Raw genomic sequence first — 21,616 nt, forward strand, 5'->3', positions numbered from 1 at the left:
CTCTTCGGAGTTGAAAAAATTGGAAGATAGAGTGATAGTAGTGACAGAGTCCCAAGTCCCAACCAGTTGAAGAGAGAAGGAGCTTCCTGTGTAACTGCCTGGTGGGAAGATTTAGATGGGGAATGGGAGTTAATGAGGTGGAAACTTGGGCGTGCAGATTATGGAAGGAGGTGGGGGGAGTAAGGGTGAAGAAAATGGCTGACGATTTATTCCTTTTCATATGTTCCTCGAGAGCTGATGCAGAGTGGATATTACAAAATGGTCCATGGCGGATGGGGAATAATTTTCTCCTGTTTGACTGGTGGGGTGCAAGTGCGGGATGTATCTACCTGGAGCCTGACTCAGTTTTGGATTATCAAGAATTGATTTGGGTAAGGGTATTTGGCCTTCCCCTCCTGCTTTGGTGTCCAAGTGTTATCAGAGCTATAGGAGATGTGTGTGGGGGTTTCATTGAGGCTGATGATTCTCCTTCAGAGGTAGTAACGTGTGAATGGGTGAGAATGAAGGTGCGCAGGGGAGACTCTATTCCGAACAAAGTGGAGATCGCTGTGGGAGAAGCTCTGTTTTCAGTTCAAATATGGCCTGAGATTCTACCGTCTGTGAGCCGATGGAAACGGGAGGATTGGGGAGGAGAGAAGTCCCACAGAGAAAGAGAATGGGAATCGGAGATTTCAAGAACCCTTGTTCTGGAGGATGTTGGAGAAAACCTGTAGCATCAAACGAACCAGAATGTTTGTCTTCCAGAATTCCAGTCACCGACGACTTCTCCGGCTGTTGGTGAAGATGGGGAAGGAGAAAGAGTTAGCTCTAATCCTAGCCATCTGATCTTGGAGGACTTGGAGGGCCAGGATGGGCGGAGTAGGAAGAAGAGTGAAGGAGACGGTCCTTATTCTTGCCTTGAGACAAATGGGTGGAGCTTGGGACTTGATGAATTAAAGGAGCTAATAAAGCAGTGCATAGTGGTGATGCACGTGGCTCCCATGGAGCAAAGTGCGCTGGAAAGTCAAAAGACATTAAGACAGTCCCAAGGTATTGAGCAGTGCTTGGGCCAACAAGAGTTAATGAATTCTCAGACGCAGAACATGGACCGTCTAAATCCGGATAGGGGTACACCGCAGGCCTTAAACAGTGGGGGTGGGCCCAGAGCAAATAGTGAGCCCAGGCCCCTCTTCCATAGGGATGACCCGTGTCACCTGAACCAAAACAAACCTGGTTGATTCAGTTAGCCTCCAAAGAGGACCGAGTTCAATTGGGACAACCAGGGTCGTGAGTAGGCACCCTTGCTGGTGGAGCTGAATGGTGGTGCCGATGTGTGAATCGTCCAGGGTCAACCCCCCTAGTTCTCAATGAAAGGATGTTTCAAATTTCTTGGAGGGAAGTCGCCTAGATCGCTTTCAACTTGCACTGGCGAGGGTGGAAAACTCGGTTGAAGCCGATCCAATTGCAATGGTGGATTCCAACGAGCAGTTCGAAGAAAGGAGGGAGAAGCCTTATCAACTTTCTCCACAGGAGGGGGGTGGGGAAGTGATTTCGATTCAAGGAAAGTGGATGGTAGTCCAGCGCAGTTGGGTAATATCAAAGAAAAGAATCCTGAATTACTGTTCCAGGGAGGTATGTTGTCCAATCTTCCTAGTTCCTCTACTTGGGTTTCGTCGAAGCTCTTGGGATTAGGGAAATTTTTAGAAGTTTCAATGGAGGGGATGGAGGAGGAAACAATTAAATATCTGGAGGGGATTGAATAGCGAGTTATCTTAGAGAGAGGGAATCTGACAACAAAGAAAGGAAGTAAGAATTCGAAGAGGAGTAGAGAGATGATGAGGTTGACCAGGGGGTTAAATGATAAGGCCGGTAGTAGTGAGGGATCGGTGGGGGGGGGGGAGTAATTTGGGGGGTGGTTTGTTTTTTTTGTTCTCATCATGGATTTAAAATTTCTGTCTTGGAATGTAAGAGGGCTGGGGTCGGGAAGGAGGAGAGTTGTGGTGTGTGCTTCTCTGAAGAGGTCAGGTTCGAAGGTTATCATGCTGCAAGAAACTAAATTGGATTATGTAGATGCTGCAATAGCAAGAAGTATTTGGGGGGAGGGAGAGGTCAGATGGAAAGCTAAATTGGCTGTGGGAAGTGCCGGGGGGTTGTTGAGTCTTTGGGATCCTTCTATCTGCAGTTTAATTTCTGCTCATGTTGGGGGATTCTCAGTCTTATTAATTTTGAAACTTCTTGATGGTAATATTTGTCAAGTCACAAATGTCTACGGTCTGACAGAGGGAAATCTTCGGGAGGATTTTTGGAAAGAATTGGTTGAAGTGAGGGGTAATCTATCTTATCCATGGGTCATTGGTGGAGACTTCAATGTCATTCTAGCTGCTGCAGAAAAAAAAACCAATGGTAGGAGGTCAAGAGGGATGCTTCAATTTGCTGATTTCATCAATAGATTTGAGCTGATTGACTTCCCTCTTCAGGGTAGCCAATTTACTTGGACTAACAATCAAGACATTCCCACCCTGGTGAGATTGGACAGGTTTTTGGTGTCCTCAAATTGGGAAGAATTTTTTCCTGATTTTAGGCAGATTGCTCCCCCTAGGCCTGTCTCAGATCATTTGCCCAATTCAGCTGGTCTGTAGATTTAGAGGAAAAACCAGTGCACCCTTCAAGTTTGAGAATGCCTGGTTTGAAGATGAGAAGATTATTCTCTTGTTGAAGACTGTATGGAATGATTTGTAGGTGGCGGGTACTAGCTCTTTCATTTTGGCAAACAAACTTGGTGCAGTTAAGAAGAGGCTGAAAATCTGGAAAGCGGACAATAATTTGAATTCTGAAACTGAAAAGAGAGCTTTGTTAGGTCTTATTAAGGAAATTGATGTTGCAGAAGAAGTAGGTCCTTTAACTGATGAAAGCAAAATGAAGAGGTCTCAAGCAAAAATCAAGTATGGCAGTAAAAGAAGAAATCAAGTGGAGGCAAAAAGCTAAAGTGGCCTGGTTAAAAGAGGGGGATAAAAACACTCATTTTTTTATAAAATGGCAAATGCCAGAGCAAGAGTTTCTTTAATCAGTAAGCTGGAGCGGGAGGGCAGATTGGGGGAATCTGATGCTGAATTAAAGGTAATGGCTACTAATTTCTATAAAAACCTCTATAAAGAGAATTGGCCTATCAAACCCTTTCCAAGAGGCCTTCCTTTTAAACAGTTGAATGAAGAGCAGTCCTATCTCATCGAGAGACCCTTTTCGGAGGAGGAAATTAAAGTGGCCATATCTATGTTGGCAGTTGATAAGTCACCAGGGCTAGATGGGCTTACCAATCTATTTTATGTCAAATGCATAAAGACCCAATTCCAAATATTAGAGTGGTAGCAATTCTCATCATGTTCCTTACATAAAACACACCAATTTAGGGACAAACAAAGATAAGGTCTCTTCTTTTGCAGGTTAGCCATAGTGTTGATCTTACCATAGAAAGTTTCCTAGCAAAAACAACTATTTTAGGAGGGATGGGCCTAGACCAAAATTCTTTGGCAAGGAAAACCGAAGAGGAAGGGGTAGAACAAAGGGACTTGAAGAAAGAAGCATAGATGAAGGAATCATTTAGAGTTAGAGACCAAATTCTTCAATCAAGTTGAGAAAGGTCCAAACAAACAGAGTCCAGAAGAAGCAAGAGTTCAAAAACACATGCAAGTTCATCCTTTAGACCTATACGAAACCCAAAGTCCCAATTTAGAGTCAAAGGGAGAACTAGGGGTGAAAGAAACCTTGAGACTGGCTTCTTTTTAAAAAGGGAGATAGAGTAGAGAGAGGGGAAACGATCTTTTAGAGGTTGAGTGCCTACCCAAATATCTCTCAAAAAAGAATAAAATTACTAGAGTAGACATCAAACCTTACAAAGTTGAGGAATTTAGGGAGAATGCCAAAAATTGCCTTCCAAGGTGATGTGAGCAAAGCCTGTTGAGAAACCCCAACATCCCAACTTGTCTCAGAACCACCATGAATATTGGCCACCACCTCATGCCATAAACTCTCTCTTTCCAGTGGCCACCTCCAAAGCTACTTGCCTAGAAGAGCTTCATTCTTACTAATTAACTTCCCTAGCCCTAAACCCCCTTCTTTTTTATTTCGGTTCACCACTTCCCATCTAATCAAATGATCCTTTTTTTCTTCCCTTGTCTCCCACAAGAAATCCGTCATCAGTTTTTCAATCCTCTTAGCTTCCCTGTTTGGTATTCTAAAGACCGACAGAAAGTAGATTGGCAGGTTGGCAAGTCTTGCTTTGATTAAGGTTACTCTGCCTCCCAAAGAAATGTAATTCTTCTTCTAGGCTGCCAACCTTTTCTCAAACTTATCCACCACAGGACTCCATAATTGGCTGTCCTTTGGGTTAGCACATAGATCCAAGTTTAGTCCAACAACACAACTCTTCTCAAAGTTGATTTTCAAATTAGAGGCACTCTCAAAAAAAAAAAAGGTTCTTCAAATTTCTCACTTTTACTAGGTCACCACCCTCACAAAAAATTATAATGTCGTTTGCAAACTGAAGGTGAGTTACCAGAACTCTATTTTTACCAACTCTCCACCCTCTTATTGACCCAATCCTATATGCTTCTGATAAAAGTTTAATAAAAGCATCAATAACCAAAGTGAATAAGAAGGGGGGACAATGGATCACCTTGTCTTAGGCTCTTACAAGTTGGGAAGAAATCATTGACTACCCCATTGACTAAAATAGAGTAATGGTAGGATGTAATGCGGCCGCTAATCCTTTCACACAATCTATCCCCAAAACCACACTTCCTAAGCACCTCTAGCAAGAAACTCCAATCCACTAGATCATAGGCCTTCTCAAGATCTAATTTACATACAAAACCTTGATTACTTGATCTTCTCATCTTCTCCACACATTCATTTGCTATTAAGATTTGATCAATTATTTGTCTCCCCTGAATAAAGACACCTTGAGCTTGGATAATGATAGATGGGAGCACCTTTTTGATCCTGAATGACAAGACCTTAGCTAGAATCTTGTAGATGCTGGTCACCAGATTGATAGGTCTAAAGTTTTTTGAATGTTTGGCCTTTTTCTTCTTAGGACCCAGAGCTAGAAAAGTATCATTAACTCCATGACTTATTATTGAACTATCCTCGAACTCTCTGAAAACCTCAAACAAGTCTTCTTTAACTATATTCCAACAGTCTTGAAAGAAAGCCGTAGTAAAACCATTTGGCCCCAGTGCCTTAGATCTATCCATTGAGAAAACGGCTTGCCTAATTTCCTCCATCTCAAAGTTCCTTTCTAGCCATCCTTTATTTTCTTCAGAAAGTTTCTGCCAAGTAACACCTTCCATCACTACTCTATTACCTAAAGGCCTCCTAAGGATAGATTTGAAGTGGGCAACAAAACAATTGGCTATCTCCTCTTGAGACTCATGTACCACTCCATCCACGTCAACTTTAGTCACCAGATTTTTCCTCCTCCTCCCATTGGCCATCTCATGGAAGAATTTAGTATTTCCATCTCCTTCCTTAATCCATTTGCATCTAGATTTCTGCCTCCAAGAGATTTCTTCTCGCAGTAGTACCTCTTCTAACTCCCTATTCAACTTCCATCTCAATTCTTGTTCCTACAAATTCATGGTTCTTTGGGACTCTTTTGTATCCAACTCCTCTATCTGGATTGACAGAGATGATTTCAGTTCTTCTAATCTCCCAAAATGGTTTCTATTCCACTCTTTTAAATTTGTTCTCAAACTTTTCAACTTTTTGTGGAATCTCATCCCTTTCCACTTCACCCCATTTATATCTTCCCTTCACCACTCCTCGATCTTCTTCACAAAATCAAGGTGTCAACCACATGTTTTCAAACTTTAAGGCTCGAGGGCCACACCTAAAAGGCTCTTGTCCTAGTTTAATGGGACAATGATCAGAAGTAACTCTAGGAGTAGCTCTAGCTACCAAATCCTATTAAAGATTTCTCTTTCACCAAAAAAAAAAATCCTGTTAAAGCTTTCTCAAGTTTTAATAGGATAAATTATATTGAAGTTGTGCTTGAATATCAGGAACTCACCAAGGAGTTTGTCTTGATTCCCTGATGAGATGGAAAACCAAAAATGATCATAGATTGCATGTTGACTTCAGCAGAGTTCTTGGGGTTTACCTTGATTATGCATTAACTGTATTAGGTCTTTATTATTTCCCCAAGCATACGAGTGGTGATGTAGCTGTTTTGGTAGGGCTTAAAATGCAAATTCACAAGCTTAATGGCCCCTCTAAGTTTGGCCTATGAGGTATCAAGATCTTTAGAGCAATTCCATTCAAAGATCTTGCTAGTAAGCATGCAACACAACTTGTAAGGGATTGACAAGGAGCCCAAGAGTACTTTGGGCTATGGAGGGTTGCCTTGCTTAGTTGCAAAGGTATTTTGTACATGGTGCTATTATATACTTTTATATTCTTAATTTGTTTTTTTTGATAATTAAAAATGATCAATTTCATTAATAAAAAACTAGTACAGTTACAAGTTTCCTTTGGAGAGGCACGAGCTGCATCCTCTCCTACCAGTAGGAATAAAGACAAAAGATAGAAGACAGATTCAGTCTACAATTGAGCCCAATACAAACTTTCCCTATTTACCCTTTGCTTTGCAAGACCATCAGCCATAGAGTTTGCTGACCTCCCCACCCATTGTATTCTTACAGTCAAGCTTCTTATTAGGCAGTTGAACTTTTTAATTTCATTCTTAAAACACCACACAACAGATTCCGGATTTTGTAGCCAGCCCACTACTACCTTGGAGTCCCCTTCTATTATTATCTGTTCCACACCTATCTGCACTGCTAATTGTACTCCCTGGATAGCGGCAGCAAGTTCCGCCATAGTAGAGTTTCCAGCTCCTATGGGTCCTGAGAAAATAAGGACCACATTCCCACTCTCATTCCTCAGTACCCCTCCCACCCCTGACGGACCAGGATTACCAAGACTGCTCCCATCGAAATTCAGCTTCAAGAATCTTTCAGGAGGGGGTTCCCAAGCCATGCTCACTTTAGTTTTTTTGGATGAACAATTAGCCACTGCTAACCAATTCCTCCACACATCTATATTCTTAATTTGTTGAGAGTATAATAATAAATCATATATTATTGAAGTAAATTAGTCAGTTTGTAAGTTAAAATACTAGCTACTTTTTATTATTTTTATTCAGTCTTGAACCCTCAAAGACTTGAAAACCTGAACTGATAAGGAAGAACTCAAAATTTTGTCCAACCAACACATATTGAATTATTGATCATTATCTATAGGGGCTCAACCCCTCTATTTCTGAAATTTCTTTTCTTTATTTTTAATGAATATGTTGATTTTTTTATGTTTTAAATGAAGTTTGTACATTTTTTATGAAGATTATAGACAATTACTAGTGAAAGATGATTGCTGCTTTCTATGGAACCTAGGGAATTACCCTAGGATTCATGGTTTTTATTCAAAAAAATCCATCAGCTAGGTGAGCGACATGGTACCCCCTGTCACCTAGTCTCACCTTGGCACTGTGAAAACTATGGAATTGTTAAGTTGAGCTGAGTTATTAGATTGCTTATAGAAGTGTCTTATTTTAGACATTACGGAAAAGTGTTTCCATCATATGCCGGCAATTTTCTAGCAGAGGTCTGCAGTCCATACTAATTGAAAGGGAAAAAGTGAAAAAAAGACTTTTAGTACCCATTATTCTGTTGCATCACCTTTACCCAGGCATATTTTAAGCATGGTTTTGGTTACAAGTGCATGTAGGATTAATAGTAAAGCAACAATAATTATAAATACATTCTTCAAGACTGGATGGTAGTTCATGCTTATTAAGATTCTTAAATTTGATTGATGTTTTCTATTATTTTGCAGGTACTTGGAACCTCTGTCAATTGCTTTGGAGAAAGAAAAATGGTCCTTGGTGCAACTGTTGCTGTCATCTTCTTACATTGGATATGGCACCTCCAGCTTACAGCAAGTAGTGTTTCATGCTTTTCAGTCAAATCTTATTGGTGCATTTGGAAGAAATGTGGATTGTGCACTAGATCATTTCTTTTAAGATGGTTAAAATCTATGTTGTTGTTGTTGTGTATATAGAGAAAATAAAAGTACACAAAAAAGAATTTTCTATATGGTGGTGCAAATGTACTGGTCTTGCTTTTCAGCATTTAATCTCTATACAAATTTATACATAGATAAAAGGAAGAGAAAGAAAAACATATACTCTACATTTTGGAACCTAGAAAGTTCATTAGCACACTATTTATTCATGTCTCTTTGTTGTTTCTGTGTGTTTTGGTGGGTTGTTAAAATAAGAAATGTTTCAATATTTTGTACATTACAGCATATGAAATGGTAGCCATTGACAGAACCACCAATAAGGGGGGTATGGTTTAGGTTAAAGGCTTTAGAAAGAGGGAAGGCCAAAAGGCATGCGAATTTAGAAAGTAGAAATGTCATGTGGATTTTACACTTAAATGTAAGATATAGCCTTAGTGGAAATGCACATGCGTTACACGTGTCTTGTGGATTTTACACTTAGGCTTCTATTGTACAAGTGGTAAATTCTATTGCTTTAGGTACATATATGGTATATATGGACTTAAAATAGTGTAAAATCACTTTTCTATATAATATTTAGCCTTTTTGTATATTGAATTTAGTTTTTTGATAAGTTGGTAAAAGACAAATAATCTTATGATTTATGATACAATTCACAATTCAATTCAATTCAACATTCTCTGCGATTTACGACAGGATTACAATTTTCAAGACACTGCTTGCAAGATTATCTGTAAAAGCATTGGTAGATGCTGGTGTCTATCTGAACAAGCTATTCATCGTTGATGAGAAGGATCTTGCCTCTCAAATGCTGTAGATATAAGTGCATGGTCACCATCTAAAGAGATCATCCCACCACTGCTTGATAGAAGACTCTTACTACCACCACTACTTGATAGGAGACTCTTACTACCACCACCGCACCACCTGGTTTAGGCATTCTTTTTGATTGATCTGCCTGGTTTAGGCATAGAGAGTAGCCAAACATTGGTCCTTGTAGCAATGACAGTTTTTTTTTTGGATCAATAACAGAATTTCATTAATTAATAAGAATACATAACAGAGGAGAGGTAACCTTTTTTAAATCTCAGCTTCAAGTCACCTTCTATAATCAGATTTTTCGTACTTATTTCCTTTGCCTTTTGCACTCCTTCCATCACAGCCAGAATTTCGACTCTCAATGAGTCTCCTGCACCAATTGGACCAGAAAATAAGCCAATAACTTTGCTTTCCTTATTACTAAACACCTCACCAATTCTGGAAGGACCTGGGTTACCTGCACCACTTCCATCAAACTTTAACTTAAAAAAATATTAGCTGGTGGAGACCATAAAGGCCTCATCTCGGCCCGATGACAGTTAGAAGAAGCCACTTCCTTCCAGTTCTTCATAATATGTTCTTTTGTCAGCTTCTGATGATTATGTGAGGGGAAAAATTCTACTTTTGGAGATTAAAGCTTCTCTAATATGAAATGTTGTCATTTCTTCTTTTTGATTATAAAAGTATCCTTTCTTTTGTGATAGGATTGCAGTAATAGCATTAGCAAATGGCCCTGTACTCAGCACTTGGGAACTATTTGTTTTAATGCCTGAAAAATAAAAAAAAAAATTTCAGCACATATATTTAAAATATCATCAGCCTCTGTTTGGAAACTTATAATGAATTATAGTTGTGACTTTTTAATTAGTTTCAATTTTCTAAGAAATCTGAAACAAAAGAATTTCTTAATCTTTATTTAGGCCTAAAAGAGTTTTAGAAAGAGAGGGACTCCTCTGGGATAAAACATTGTTTCTTGAGGAGATTTGCAATGTACTCGTATCCACAACATTGAATCAAAAGAAAGATGGTTGGATTACTATCCCTGTTTTGATTTGGATTAAGAAACTTATCATATGGACTAATTTAAATGGATTGTTTGATGTGGACCCATTGCCCACATGGCAAGTGTTGAAAACCCTATTTATGGGCAAAGGTGGTAGCCATGTTGATGAGAAAGAAACCCATCTGAGGATCTCAGCTTTAGCATATATAATTTAGATGGTGGAATCATGTCTTGGCTTTTGGGTACAGAAAAGTTCTAGGGACTTCAAGATTATAATTTCTAAGCAAATGAAAAAAGTAGGTGTAGCAGTGTCCACTCTAAGTTATGTCAAAGTAATGAAAGATTAGCTTGCTAAAGGAGTTGTCTGTTGGCTTGCTTATTCTGAGAGAGCATTCTGGTTTAGCTCTAGTTGTATTTCAATTTCTTTTCCTGTTCTTCTTCCATAACATGGTTGGACTAGTGTTGTATGCTTTACCTGCACCTGTAATAATTTTTTTATCCCAACATTTTTTTGTGTTTAAATCTAGTAATCTAGTGGGTGAATTTACCTTTTACTTGGAATGAATTGGTTGGGAGGTCATATAATGTTTTTCTTGTCTTCTTTGTCTTTATATCTTTCTTATTGTAGGATAACACTATACCTTTTCTAAGCTGTGTGCTGGTACATATGGTTATTTTCTTCACTAACTCAAGATATTCTTGCCCTATGTGTTCTTGAAGGATGCCCAAGAACTTGATCAACTAATTGGGTATTTTATCAACAAGGAAGATTCTGAAGGTGTGGTGTTACTTGGGCACAGTACTGGCTGTCAGGTGAATAGTTGTGTTATGGAGCAATGGCAAATTAAAATTTGGCACTTTTTTGTTGAACTTCCTGACGAAGTAACTTCAATCTTGAATGAAAACAAATGTAGGATATTGTTCACTACATGCGTACAAATGCAGCATGTTCCAGAGCAGTTCGTGCAGCCATTTTGCAGGTAAAATTTGCCCAATGTAGGTAATTCATATTTTTAATTTTATACATTTCTTGCTACTAAATTAGATGAAACTAGTCCAAATTGAAGCTAATAGTTAGTTCTTTGGCAGCATGATATTGTTAGTATTAATACTCTAGGTGTATAGCATGTGATTGTGATAGTGATGACAAATTTGTAGTTTTAATTAGGTTTGAACTGTCCTTACCGAGGTTTTTCATTATTGGTATTTTTCCTTTTTATTTTTCCAATGATAATAAAGAGAATTTTGAATGAACTACATACTAATAGCTTTACATACTAAGAGTGGAAATGCATTCTAGTCTTTGCATAGAAGGATCTTTTGTATATACTTGTATATCTTGTCAACCTTCTAGGTTAAGAGAACACCAGGAGTTTCAGGGGTGTTATGCTGAACAATCGACCCCCACCCCCAAAGAGCCTATTATATCATAGGCAAACTTCTTAAACTACCCCTACTGTTTATCTAATTGACTAAGTCTACCCTTACTATTTAACTATTGTCTTAAAGTATCCCTAAGTTTTCTGGCAATTGACTAGCTCTACCCCTACCATTAATGTCCGTTAATGTTCCTTCAAAATCTGTACACATATGACAACACATAATTTTTTTTAAAACCCAATATTACCCTTCATCCCTCTTCTGTAAGTCGGATAAGAATCACCATCCCTCTTCCATCAAAACCCTATTTTACGGTGCATCAATGGCTGCCCCTGGTCACCGGCATTTATCAAAAGGGCTGATCCCCTATTTTATGGAGCATCAACAGCCGCCCCTGTTTCAGTTTTCTTCTCCCACTGGTGCACCACCCACTACAATTTATGGTGGTGTATCAAATGGAACTGCCTACGGAAGCTCACCTATTTGCTCGAACCCGTCTCCGTCACTCTCATTTTAACTGTTATAGCTGTAACCAAAAACAATCTTTTTCAACCAAAGGAAGATTTTGCTTTTTTCTTTCATTTTGGTGAATTGAATTTTATTTGGGTGGTTGCAGCAAGGTCAAGCAACCGGGCATGACGGCCACCACAAAAGCTTTCCTTCATGGCGGTTGACGAATGCTATCTTCATCTCCAATGATGACGGAGGCATTGCAGGGTTAGTGGCCTAACATGATGGGCTTCATAAGAAATTTCTGTTTGTGGAGAGGAGAGGAGACTGATCAAGTCAGGGACGTCAATTTGGATCCTGTAGGCTGGTGGATCGGCTACTATCCCAGCTTACAGAGGTACATGTTACAAAGGACGAGAGAGTTCCTGTTCTCCTATAGAAAGTAACTCTTCCTTGTTCTTTCACCACCTGTTTCCCATTCATAAACCTTCCTAAATTCACCCGTTGTCCCACTTTGTCCCAGCTGTCTCTGTGTCTCTTTGAACTCCATGTCGGTTGAGAAATTCTGCCACTTCTCTTTCTCAGTCCTAATCTTCCCCCTAGAAGAAGGCATTGTCACCACATTGTAACCACCAGCAGTACCAGAGGAGCTGGGAGTCTTGTTAGCCTACTCTCCGCCTGAAGAAGAAGCACACCCATCTCCTCTTCCTCCTTGGTACTGAATCCTCCAAGCCCTAGCTATCCACAACTGCCTCCCTGCAATTTACAATCAGTCTTTCCAAGGGCAATGTTGCCTTCATCCTCTCCCCATCAAGTCTCCAAATCCCAATCCTCTACTTCTCTCATCTCTCCCTTGAGGTCATCCTCTCTCCCACCAATCCGGCCAGCATAACATCCGAAAGTTTCCCGCCAAATCGCGCTAAGCAAACTAGTAGTCACCTTCACCACCTCCTCCACTGCTCAAAATCTTTCCACTTTCAGTCACCTTCGCCATCAGCCACCGCAACTTCATCGCCTTGCTTGCCAGATTATAAGTGACTAGGACGGAGGCCGTGATAGATGCAAGAAGAAAAAGATGGAGAAGGATTCAGCCCCCAAGAAGCCTTTAGCCCTCTTTTCTGCTGCAACTCTTATGGGGAAGTAGCGTATCTCTTCAATGTTCACTTCTTCGGTTTTGATGTTTGATGATTTCCCTCTTGGGATCGACAACAATCAGATAATTCACCTTGCAAAGAAACAATCTGGAATAGGATTGCTTGAACAAGTCTATTAACAGTGAAGAAGTAGGACAAATTGAAGCTCCTGTTTTTCTTTTAAGGGCAAAAAGGACATTTTGTCTTTTTTGTTATGGATTTAACGGCGATGGCCATTGTCAGAAATAGTAGGGGTAGTTTAAGACAACAGTTAAACAGCAAGGGTGGTAGAGTTAGTCAATTGGCTAAACAGTAAGGGTAGTTTAAGAAGTTTGCCCTATATCTTATTAGTTATATGTATTTACAAAGAGGCCCTTGAAGAGCTAAAGATAAAAAGAATAATTACAAAGAGGCCCTTGGAGGGTTGAAAGATAAGAAAGAAAATAAATGCTATGGTACAACAGGGACTATAGAACTACAATACATCAAGTATCTCTCTACCCTCCCCCTCAAACTGATGTTGAGACATAAGCATCAGTTTGCCCACAAGAAATAGATGTCTAGATCTTGTTATAGGCTTCATGAGAATGTCGGTAGTCTGTAAGTCGAAAGCTATATGAGGAAGGGGAATAGAGCTAGCAAGAAATAGATCCCTAATGAAGTGACAGACTGACAATCCACCTCAATGTGTTTGGTTCTCTCATGAAACACTGGATTAGATGCAATCTTGATAGCGTTAATGTTATCAGCATAGAGAGGAGTAGACGTGGGGAGGTGAACACCAAGATTAGCAAGGAGAAATTAAAGCCAAACAATCCCATTGCATACTGATGACTTAGCCCTGTATTCGACTTCTGTAGATGACTTAGAAACTATCTGTTGTTTCTTACATTTTTAGGAGATAAAAGAGTCTCCCAAAAAGGCACACCACCCGGTAGTAGACTGTTTGGTGTTAGGACAATTTTCCCAATCTGCATCAACATAAGCCCTCAACTAAAGAGGAGAGGAAGAAGAGAAGAATAGTCCCTGAGATAGAGTGCCACGAACATAACGGATAATCCGGTGGGCAGTAGTCATGTGGGGGGCTAAAACGAACTGACTAACTACTTGAACCGCATGGGAAATGTTCGAACAAGTCATGGTGAGATAGATGAGAGACCCAACCAACTGCTGATATAGAGTAGCATCAAGAAGCAAGGTCCCATCAGATTTAAACATCTTGACATTGAGTTCCAAAGGTGTATCAACCTGTTTGGTGTTTGTAAGGCCAATAAGCTTAATAAGATCAGATGTATACTTGTGCTGACAAACAAAGTAACCATGGTTGCTACGATGTACTTCTAGCCCCAAGAAATAAGTAATAGAACCCAAGGTGGAAGGAGCTGTGGAGAAGAGACTTAAGTTCATGGATTCCAACTTCATCATCTCCTGCCAATAACATATCATCTACATACAACAAGATTGTAATGCCTTGAGCTCTTTGATGGATGGAGAATAATCAGAGGCACTCTTTGTAGCCAACAGCCACTACAACATCTCGGAATTTCTCAAACCAGGCTTGGGGAGATTGTTTGAGACCATATAAGGATTTCTTTAACCGACAAACAAGAGAGGGATCACCACTGTATCTAGGAGGCTTCATGTATGCTGTCTCCTTCAAATTGCTATGAAGAAAAGCATTATTCACATCAAACTGATGAATGGCCCATGAATGCGTAATGGTTAAAGCTAGGAGGATATGGACTGTTGTAATCTTGGCAATAGGAGCAAATGCCTCCTCATAGTCAATGCCATACTCTTGGGTGTAGCATTGAGCAACAAGCCTAGTTTTGTACTGGTCCAATGAGCCATTTGATTTCAACTTAACTGTGTAAACCCAATGGATTCTAATAATTGAAGCATATGAGGGAGGAACTACCAAATCCCAAGTGCCATTCTCCTATAAGGCATGAATTTCTGCATCTATGGCATCTCTCCAATGAGGACTGGTAATGGCTTGCTTATATGAGCGGGGAATATCTGTGACAGATAGCACAACAGAGAAAGAACTATGGCTTGAAGGGAAGCTATAGCGGTTAGGGGGTCTAGAAATACGAGAAGAATGATGAGGAGATGTGGAAGGAAGAGAATCTGAAGGAATCTCACTTATAGGAGCATTAGTGGGGGGATGATCCAAGCTGGGAGAAAGTGGGGTTGGAGGCATAGGATCTGGGGCACACAATCTTTTGCGAGAGAAGACGAGAAAGTCCTTCACATCAATAGGAGGAGAAGCATCCTATGAGTTAAAATTCTACAAGACAGAAACAGATGGAGCAAATAACTTTGCAACAACAACAAAAAATGAGATATGCTCAAGGAAAACAACATTTCGAGAAACACGAATATGATGGGTAGAGGGATCATAACAAAGAAATCCTTTGTGATTTGGACTATATCCCACAAAGGCACACATAATAGACTGAGCAGATAACTTGGAACGTTCACAAGGGGGAAGATGAACAAAGCAAAGACACCCAAAAGCATGTAGGCTAGATAAGTTTGGTGAATGGCCAAACCGATTCTGAAAGGGGACATATTAGCAAGAACTGATGAAGGAACATAGTTAATCAAGAAAACAACAGTACTAGCAACCTCTACCCAAAATTAAGAAGGTGCATGAGATTCTTGCAATAGGGTTCTCGCAACACTGAGCACATGACCATTCTTATGCTTTGCCAATCCATTCTATTGAGGTGTATCTGGACAGTTTCGTTGAACTTGTATCCCGTGACTTCTCAAGTAGGTTAAAAGTCTTCATTAGTGTATTCTCTCCCTGAATCTAAATGGAGAATATGTATATGAAACTAAAACTAGACTCGTATCATAGTATGAAAAAGCCGAAATGTTGGACACACTTCAAATTTATGTTTCAGAAGGTAAATCCATGTATACCTGGTGCAATCATCAATAAACAAGATGCAAGTACCGGAGTATTCATGGACGCATAGAGAATGGTTGGGATGCTGGAGTATCTCGGCAGGCTACTTTGAACTCTCCGTGGAAGGCTATTAATGGCATTCTTCCCCTCTTCTTGAGCCTTATCAGGTATGATGCTAGTACTGGAGATAAGGTTCTTCCCCTCAGTCTTTTGGATTAAGTTGGAATATGGGCTTTAGAAGGAATTTGAGAGACTTTGAGCTAGACCAAACCACTCTGCTTCTTAAAACCCTTGACCCGGTTTGCTTAGACCGTTCCAAACCAGATGCTAGATTTTGGACTCCCAACTCTTTGGGCATCTTTTCGTGTGCTTCCTTCTTCTTCTAGTTGTGTACCCCCTAACCCTCAATCTTTCTTTTGTAAAGAAATTTGGTCTAAACCCATCCCCCCACCTCCACCCCACCCCAAGGTTGGAGCTCTTTGTTGGGAAGCTTCTCTTGGGAAAATAAACACTTTGGACATCCTACAAAAGAAAAGACCCAATCTTAGTATTTCCCCAAGTTGGTGTATCCTTTGTAAAGCTAATGGATAAAGCTGTCACCACCTCCTAATTTCTTGCCCTTTACTGTGTAGCTTTGGGAGAGGATTTTTGGTCTCTATGGTTGCAGGTGGACGATGCCGTTGCAAATTGGGGGACTCTTTGACCCTACAAGCTTTCGGTGGCCTAAGAGAAGAGGGGGAGTTTTATGGAGATGTGCTAGGGCTGCTTTGGTCTGGATAGTTTGGGAGGAAAGAAATAATAGAATCTTCAATGATAAAGAGAGGGATGATGATTCTGTTTGGGATTGTTTGCTAAACAGAGCCATTAATTGGGCTAAAGCATCAGAACGCTTTGCACAATTCTCTCTAGCTGACTTCATTGATAAATAAAAAAAAAACTCTCTAGCTTGACTTGTGGAGAAACTGGGAAGTAATTGAAAAATCCTCTTCTGTTAAGAACAAACCAGTTGTTGCTTGGAGGGCCCCTGAAGAAGGCTTCATCAAGCTAAACTTTGACGGTAGCAGTCTTGGCAATCCTGGACCTTCCGGTATTGGAGGTGTGTTTAGGAATGCAGAGGGTCAGGTTGTTGCCTTGTTTTCTGGCCTAATAGGAGTAGGGGATGCAGTTAGTGTAGAGGTCCAAGCAGTCGTACAAGGAGCACAACTAGCAAAAGATTTGAACTTCACGAGATTGGTCATTGAAGGAGACTCTAAACTTGTAATTGGGTGGCTAAAGAGCTAGGGATTGTAGTGTGGTCATATAGGGGGTGATGAGCAAATTTAAGTGGCTAACATCCAATTTAACAGTTAGAGTTCAGTGGGAAAGGAGATCAGCTAATGGGATGGCAGATTTTCTTGCCAAGCAAGGGGTGCATAGGAATGAATTATTCTGCGCTCAGTTGTAATTTTGCTTTGTTTTTTTGAGGCAGCATTTCATGCCTTTCTATGGGATCTCTATTATGTAATTTTTGTTGGCTCATATTAATTATTCTTAATAAATCACTTTATTACTTATAAAAAAATCATCAATAAACAAGACAAAGTGCTTGTATTTGAGTCGAAAAATAACAGATGAAGTCCAAACATCACGTATAATCTCAAATGGTGAGGTGGTATGTTCAGATGTGTGAGAAAAGGGTAGAGTGCGGCTTTTACTTAAGCAACAAGAAACACATGAGGTATCAAAAGTACTTAAAGAAGGATTTTATTTTTAATAGAACCAGAGTCAAACAAAAATTTCAACTTTTCAAAATGAGGATGTCCCAAGCATTTATGCCATAAATCCCAAACATTATTTCTTTGTCCAACAATAGATTCAGAAGAAAACGAACTAAGATATGCTGAAGATGCTGGTGCTTTAGGATTCTCAAACTCCAATGCAAATAAATGGCCCAACCTATGCCCCTTCCCTTTCACCTTCCCAGTATACCAGTCTTGAATCAAACAATCATCATGAGGAAAAGTAAGTATATATCCTTCATCAACAAGTTGACCGACAGAAATTAGATTAGCAGTAAGATTAGGTACAGGAAAGGTTTTGGTAAGAGGAAAGGAGGTAGTAGATGATAGCTTAAGGGAAATGTCATTGCTACCAATGATATTCAGTTTTTCACCGTTGGCGGTAATGATATGTCTATGATGGGATTTAGGTATGCTGTCTAGGGGTTCAAAATAAGCTCCTGTCATATGATTAGTTGCTCTGGAATCAATGATCCAAATTTGAGACTGAGAAGAACAGTAACCAGAAAACTCACCAGACAGGCCAATGGCAGAAAAAGTAGAGGAAATAGTAGATGATACCAGTTGCGAATTTCATCCATAGATGCGGGAGATCTAGAAGATTCACCCTTAGTAGAAGAATCACCCTTGGAAGAGGAAGCATCAGTGGTTTGGCCCTCAGTCACTTGATATGCACGTGGTTGGTTCTTCTTCTGAACACCTTTAGATGGTCTAATTAGACAGTCTGGGATGATGTGATCATGCTGCTTACAATAGATGTAGACATTCTTCTTCTTACAGTGAGAAGCAATGTGTCCAAACCCTTGCACTCATAACACTGTATTTTGGAGAAGTCCTTAGCACTAGATTTCTTGTTTCCATGAACAACAAAAGCTGTATCTGCCCCAAACAATTAATTTTCCATCAAAACTTGCAGCAGTTAAAAATCTAGTCTCCTCCCTCAACAATTCCCCCATTACTGAATCCAGATCTAGAATAGTCCCTCAGTATGTTGGACCTGATTATCTCATATTCCGGCCTCTAAGTCTCATAGGAATTGATTCACTTTTCTTTTCTCAAAGTGTCGCTGGAGATACTTGATGCATTCTATGGGATCTGAAGAATCTGTATTGATAAATTCATACTCTTCCCACAAATCAATAAAACTGGCATAATATTCCTGAATCTTCTTATCTCTCTGGCAGTAAGAAAAGACTTCAGATTCAATCTGATACTGTCTGGACATGTTAGATTGATCGTACACTTTCTTCAAATATGCATTTATCTCATAAGCTGTATGCATCTGTCTCATGGGTATAGCAATATGAGAAACAATTGAGCTGAGTATCCAAGAGACTAATTTCCCATTATCCAACTTCCATTGTGCATATCCTTTGATATCAGTTTCATCTGGTTTAATCTTCCCATCCAAATATCCCTCTAGGCCTTTCCCTTCAACAAAGAAGTCAAAATGGAACTTCTACATGCTGTAGTTAGTTCCATTGAACTTTATGGGAATGGTATTAGCCTTCTCGGACATTTCAAAACACACCCACAGTCCAAAAAGGTTAGCAGACTTCAAGAGAGGGTAACAGTAAAAAAAAAACGGTGATTAATCACCCAACTAAGATCAGTAGCAAATCAACAACAAATACTCCACCAAAAAAACTGAGGTTTTGCTGCAGAATCTCAAAAAAAAAGGGCTGTATCAATCTCAGTCCTAAAATGGTAAGTTTCAGGACTGTATCAATTTCAGGACTGTCAACAACAAGAAGAAAATCTGACCTTCTGGGCGTCTTTTCCAGAAAAAAAAAGATATCAGCTTCGTCTGATCCAAAACAGCACTTCAAAAAATTCAACCAGGATTTGAGAGTGATTGAAACACTCCTTAAACAGTCCACTAATCACCCCAGAACTTAAACAAATCAGCAGCTGAAGGATATGGCCTGCTCTGATACCATGCCAATCTTCTAGGTTAAGAGAACACCAGGAGTTTCAGGCGTGTCAAGCTGAATAAACAATGCCCACCCCCAAAGAGCCTATATATCTTATTAGTTATAAGTATTTACAAAGAGGCCCTTGAAGGGCTGAAGGATAAGAAAGAAAATAAATGCTATGGTACAACAGGGACCATAGAACTACAGTACATCGAGTATCTCTACATATCCATTCCTCCAAAATAGACATCCAATTTATGTCAGAGTTACTGGTAGTTTTCTTCTATTAGAATTATATAATATATATACTTCTACATGGATTATATATTTCCTTAGTACATATACTATGCTCCTAAAGTGTGTTTTAAGGTGCCAATTTCTGAGATTTAGAAGGGCCTACACAATGAAGGTCTATCTGCTAGAGGGGAAATGAACTTGGCAAGGATTTTGCTAGTAGGGGATTGGCAAGTGGTAACAAGTTGGATCAAGCATAATGAAAAAGGGGTGTCGCAATTTCAGGCTAGAGATTGAGGTCTATCTTATAGTGGATCTCTCTTCATATCCACTTTGCTTCACATCATCATCATTTTATGATGAGTAAGCATGGTTCTTATTGTACCATTATGAGGACAAAAGCTCAAAAATGGTACAGTTCCAAGGGTAAATGGGAACACAAAGTTAAATAATTTGGCAGAAAATGGAAACTTGAAAGTTCCTTCGCTTTTTCTATTATATATTTTTGGTCCACTAATTTCTTTGTTTCTTAGTCAAGCATGGGAGTTTGCAATTTTATGTATATTTGAGAAATTCTATTAGTTTAGAATTTAGATGTAAGTTGCCTAAAATAAATTAAGCTTGGTTCAGGCTCCAGTTAGTGACCGGGAATATAGAGCAACTCTTCCTGAAACTGCTGCAATGATTGATTTGGCTTCAAGCATGATAAAAGAAGGTCGAGGGATGGATTTAATGCCAAGTGAAGCAAATCCAGAAGCTCCTATAACTGCCTATAGGTTGGTAAATGCCATTCTTTTTTTTTTATCAGCAAAATGATTTCATTCATTCATTCAAGTTAAAGCATATTGCATAGTGAGATACTGAAATTAATACAAATAGGCATTCTTTACAAGCCAAAAATCCCATTTACAAGTCAGCCCAAAATAGTTGTTCCCTATGCACCCCTGGTTTAGCCAAGCAGTCATTCATCCCATTCACTGTCCTCTTTACCCATTTAAAGGTTGCCCCCCCCAATGAGCTCCCATCAAAGTTCATCATTCTATTATTTTGAGGAGGCTTCCACTTCATGAGAATTTTACCTTTCACTGCAGCAGAGTGCTACTTTCTAATTTCTTAGGATATCATCTACTGAGACCAAATGGAAGATATCCATTGTTTTTACCCAATGAGCAACCATGATTTTTATGCTGTCCACACTGTCTTCCTTGGATCTGCATTATCCTTGAATATCCTTTCATTTCTTTCTTCTCATATTGTCCAAATAGCTGCTGCCCTTGCTTCCTTTCACAAGATTCACCCCTTTTTCATTTGCCTCAAAAAAGTGGGTCCCACCTGCATCCAAAGAGAGAAGAAAAGCACATCCAAACAGAAAGCACAAAAGGACAGGATATTAGTAAATGGAGAATAGTCTCACTATTTGCTTTACATACACTGCACATATGAGGGGAGAGGAAATTATTAAGCCTTCTTTTCTGAAGCATATCACAAGTGTTAAATCTTTCCAAGGAAGACTTTTTTATTTGATCAGTAAACATGTATTTTATTAAATTTCAGATTGTAAACAATTTATCAGAAGGCTTCAATTTTAGGTGGGATAGGTTTACTCCAAATTTCTTTCACTGGAAAGTTTTCCCCAATGGAATTTAAGTGAATGAGGGTGTTGTAAAAGGAGGCACAATTGAAAAGGCCTGAGGGGGAGGGAGTCCAAAACATACTGCCATTTACCCTTTGGTAAATGCCATTCTTTTTTTTTAATCAACAAATAAAACTTTTATTAATTCATTAATTACTGATTAAAGTACAAGAGTTTTAGAGTTTCAGCAATGTAGTGACCCAGATTACAACAGATTACAGTTTAGCCCAGATAAAGAAAGTCTATCTGCTCCTTGTTTGGCTAGGACATCCGCCAAACCATTTGCTGTCCTTTT

At 39.5% G+C, this 21,616-nt stretch overlaps 1 protein-coding gene across 1 annotated transcript in view; it reads left to right on the top strand.

Moving 5' to 3' along the window:
• Window positions 1–21,616, top strand: part of LOC104612631 (alpha/beta-Hydrolases superfamily protein) — a 56,398-nt gene that overhangs the window by 4,836 nt on the left and 29,946 nt on the right. The window contains exons 3-6 of the mRNA XM_010280130.3: window positions 7,870–7,975; window positions 10,601–10,693; window positions 10,795–10,860; window positions 20,319–20,464. Coding sequence (XP_010278432.1) covers window positions 7,870–7,975; window positions 10,601–10,693; window positions 10,795–10,860; window positions 20,319–20,464 — 411 coding nt within the window. The remainder of the gene's footprint in view (window positions 1–7,869; window positions 7,976–10,600; window positions 10,694–10,794; window positions 10,861–20,318; window positions 20,465–21,616) is intronic.

This window comes from Nelumbo nucifera, chromosome 4 (genome assembly GCF_055504915.1).
Source record: "Nelumbo nucifera cultivar China Antique chromosome 4, China Antique-T2T, whole genome shotgun sequence".
Classification (NCBI taxonomy): Eukaryota; Viridiplantae; Streptophyta; class Magnoliopsida; order Proteales; family Nelumbonaceae; genus Nelumbo; species Nelumbo nucifera.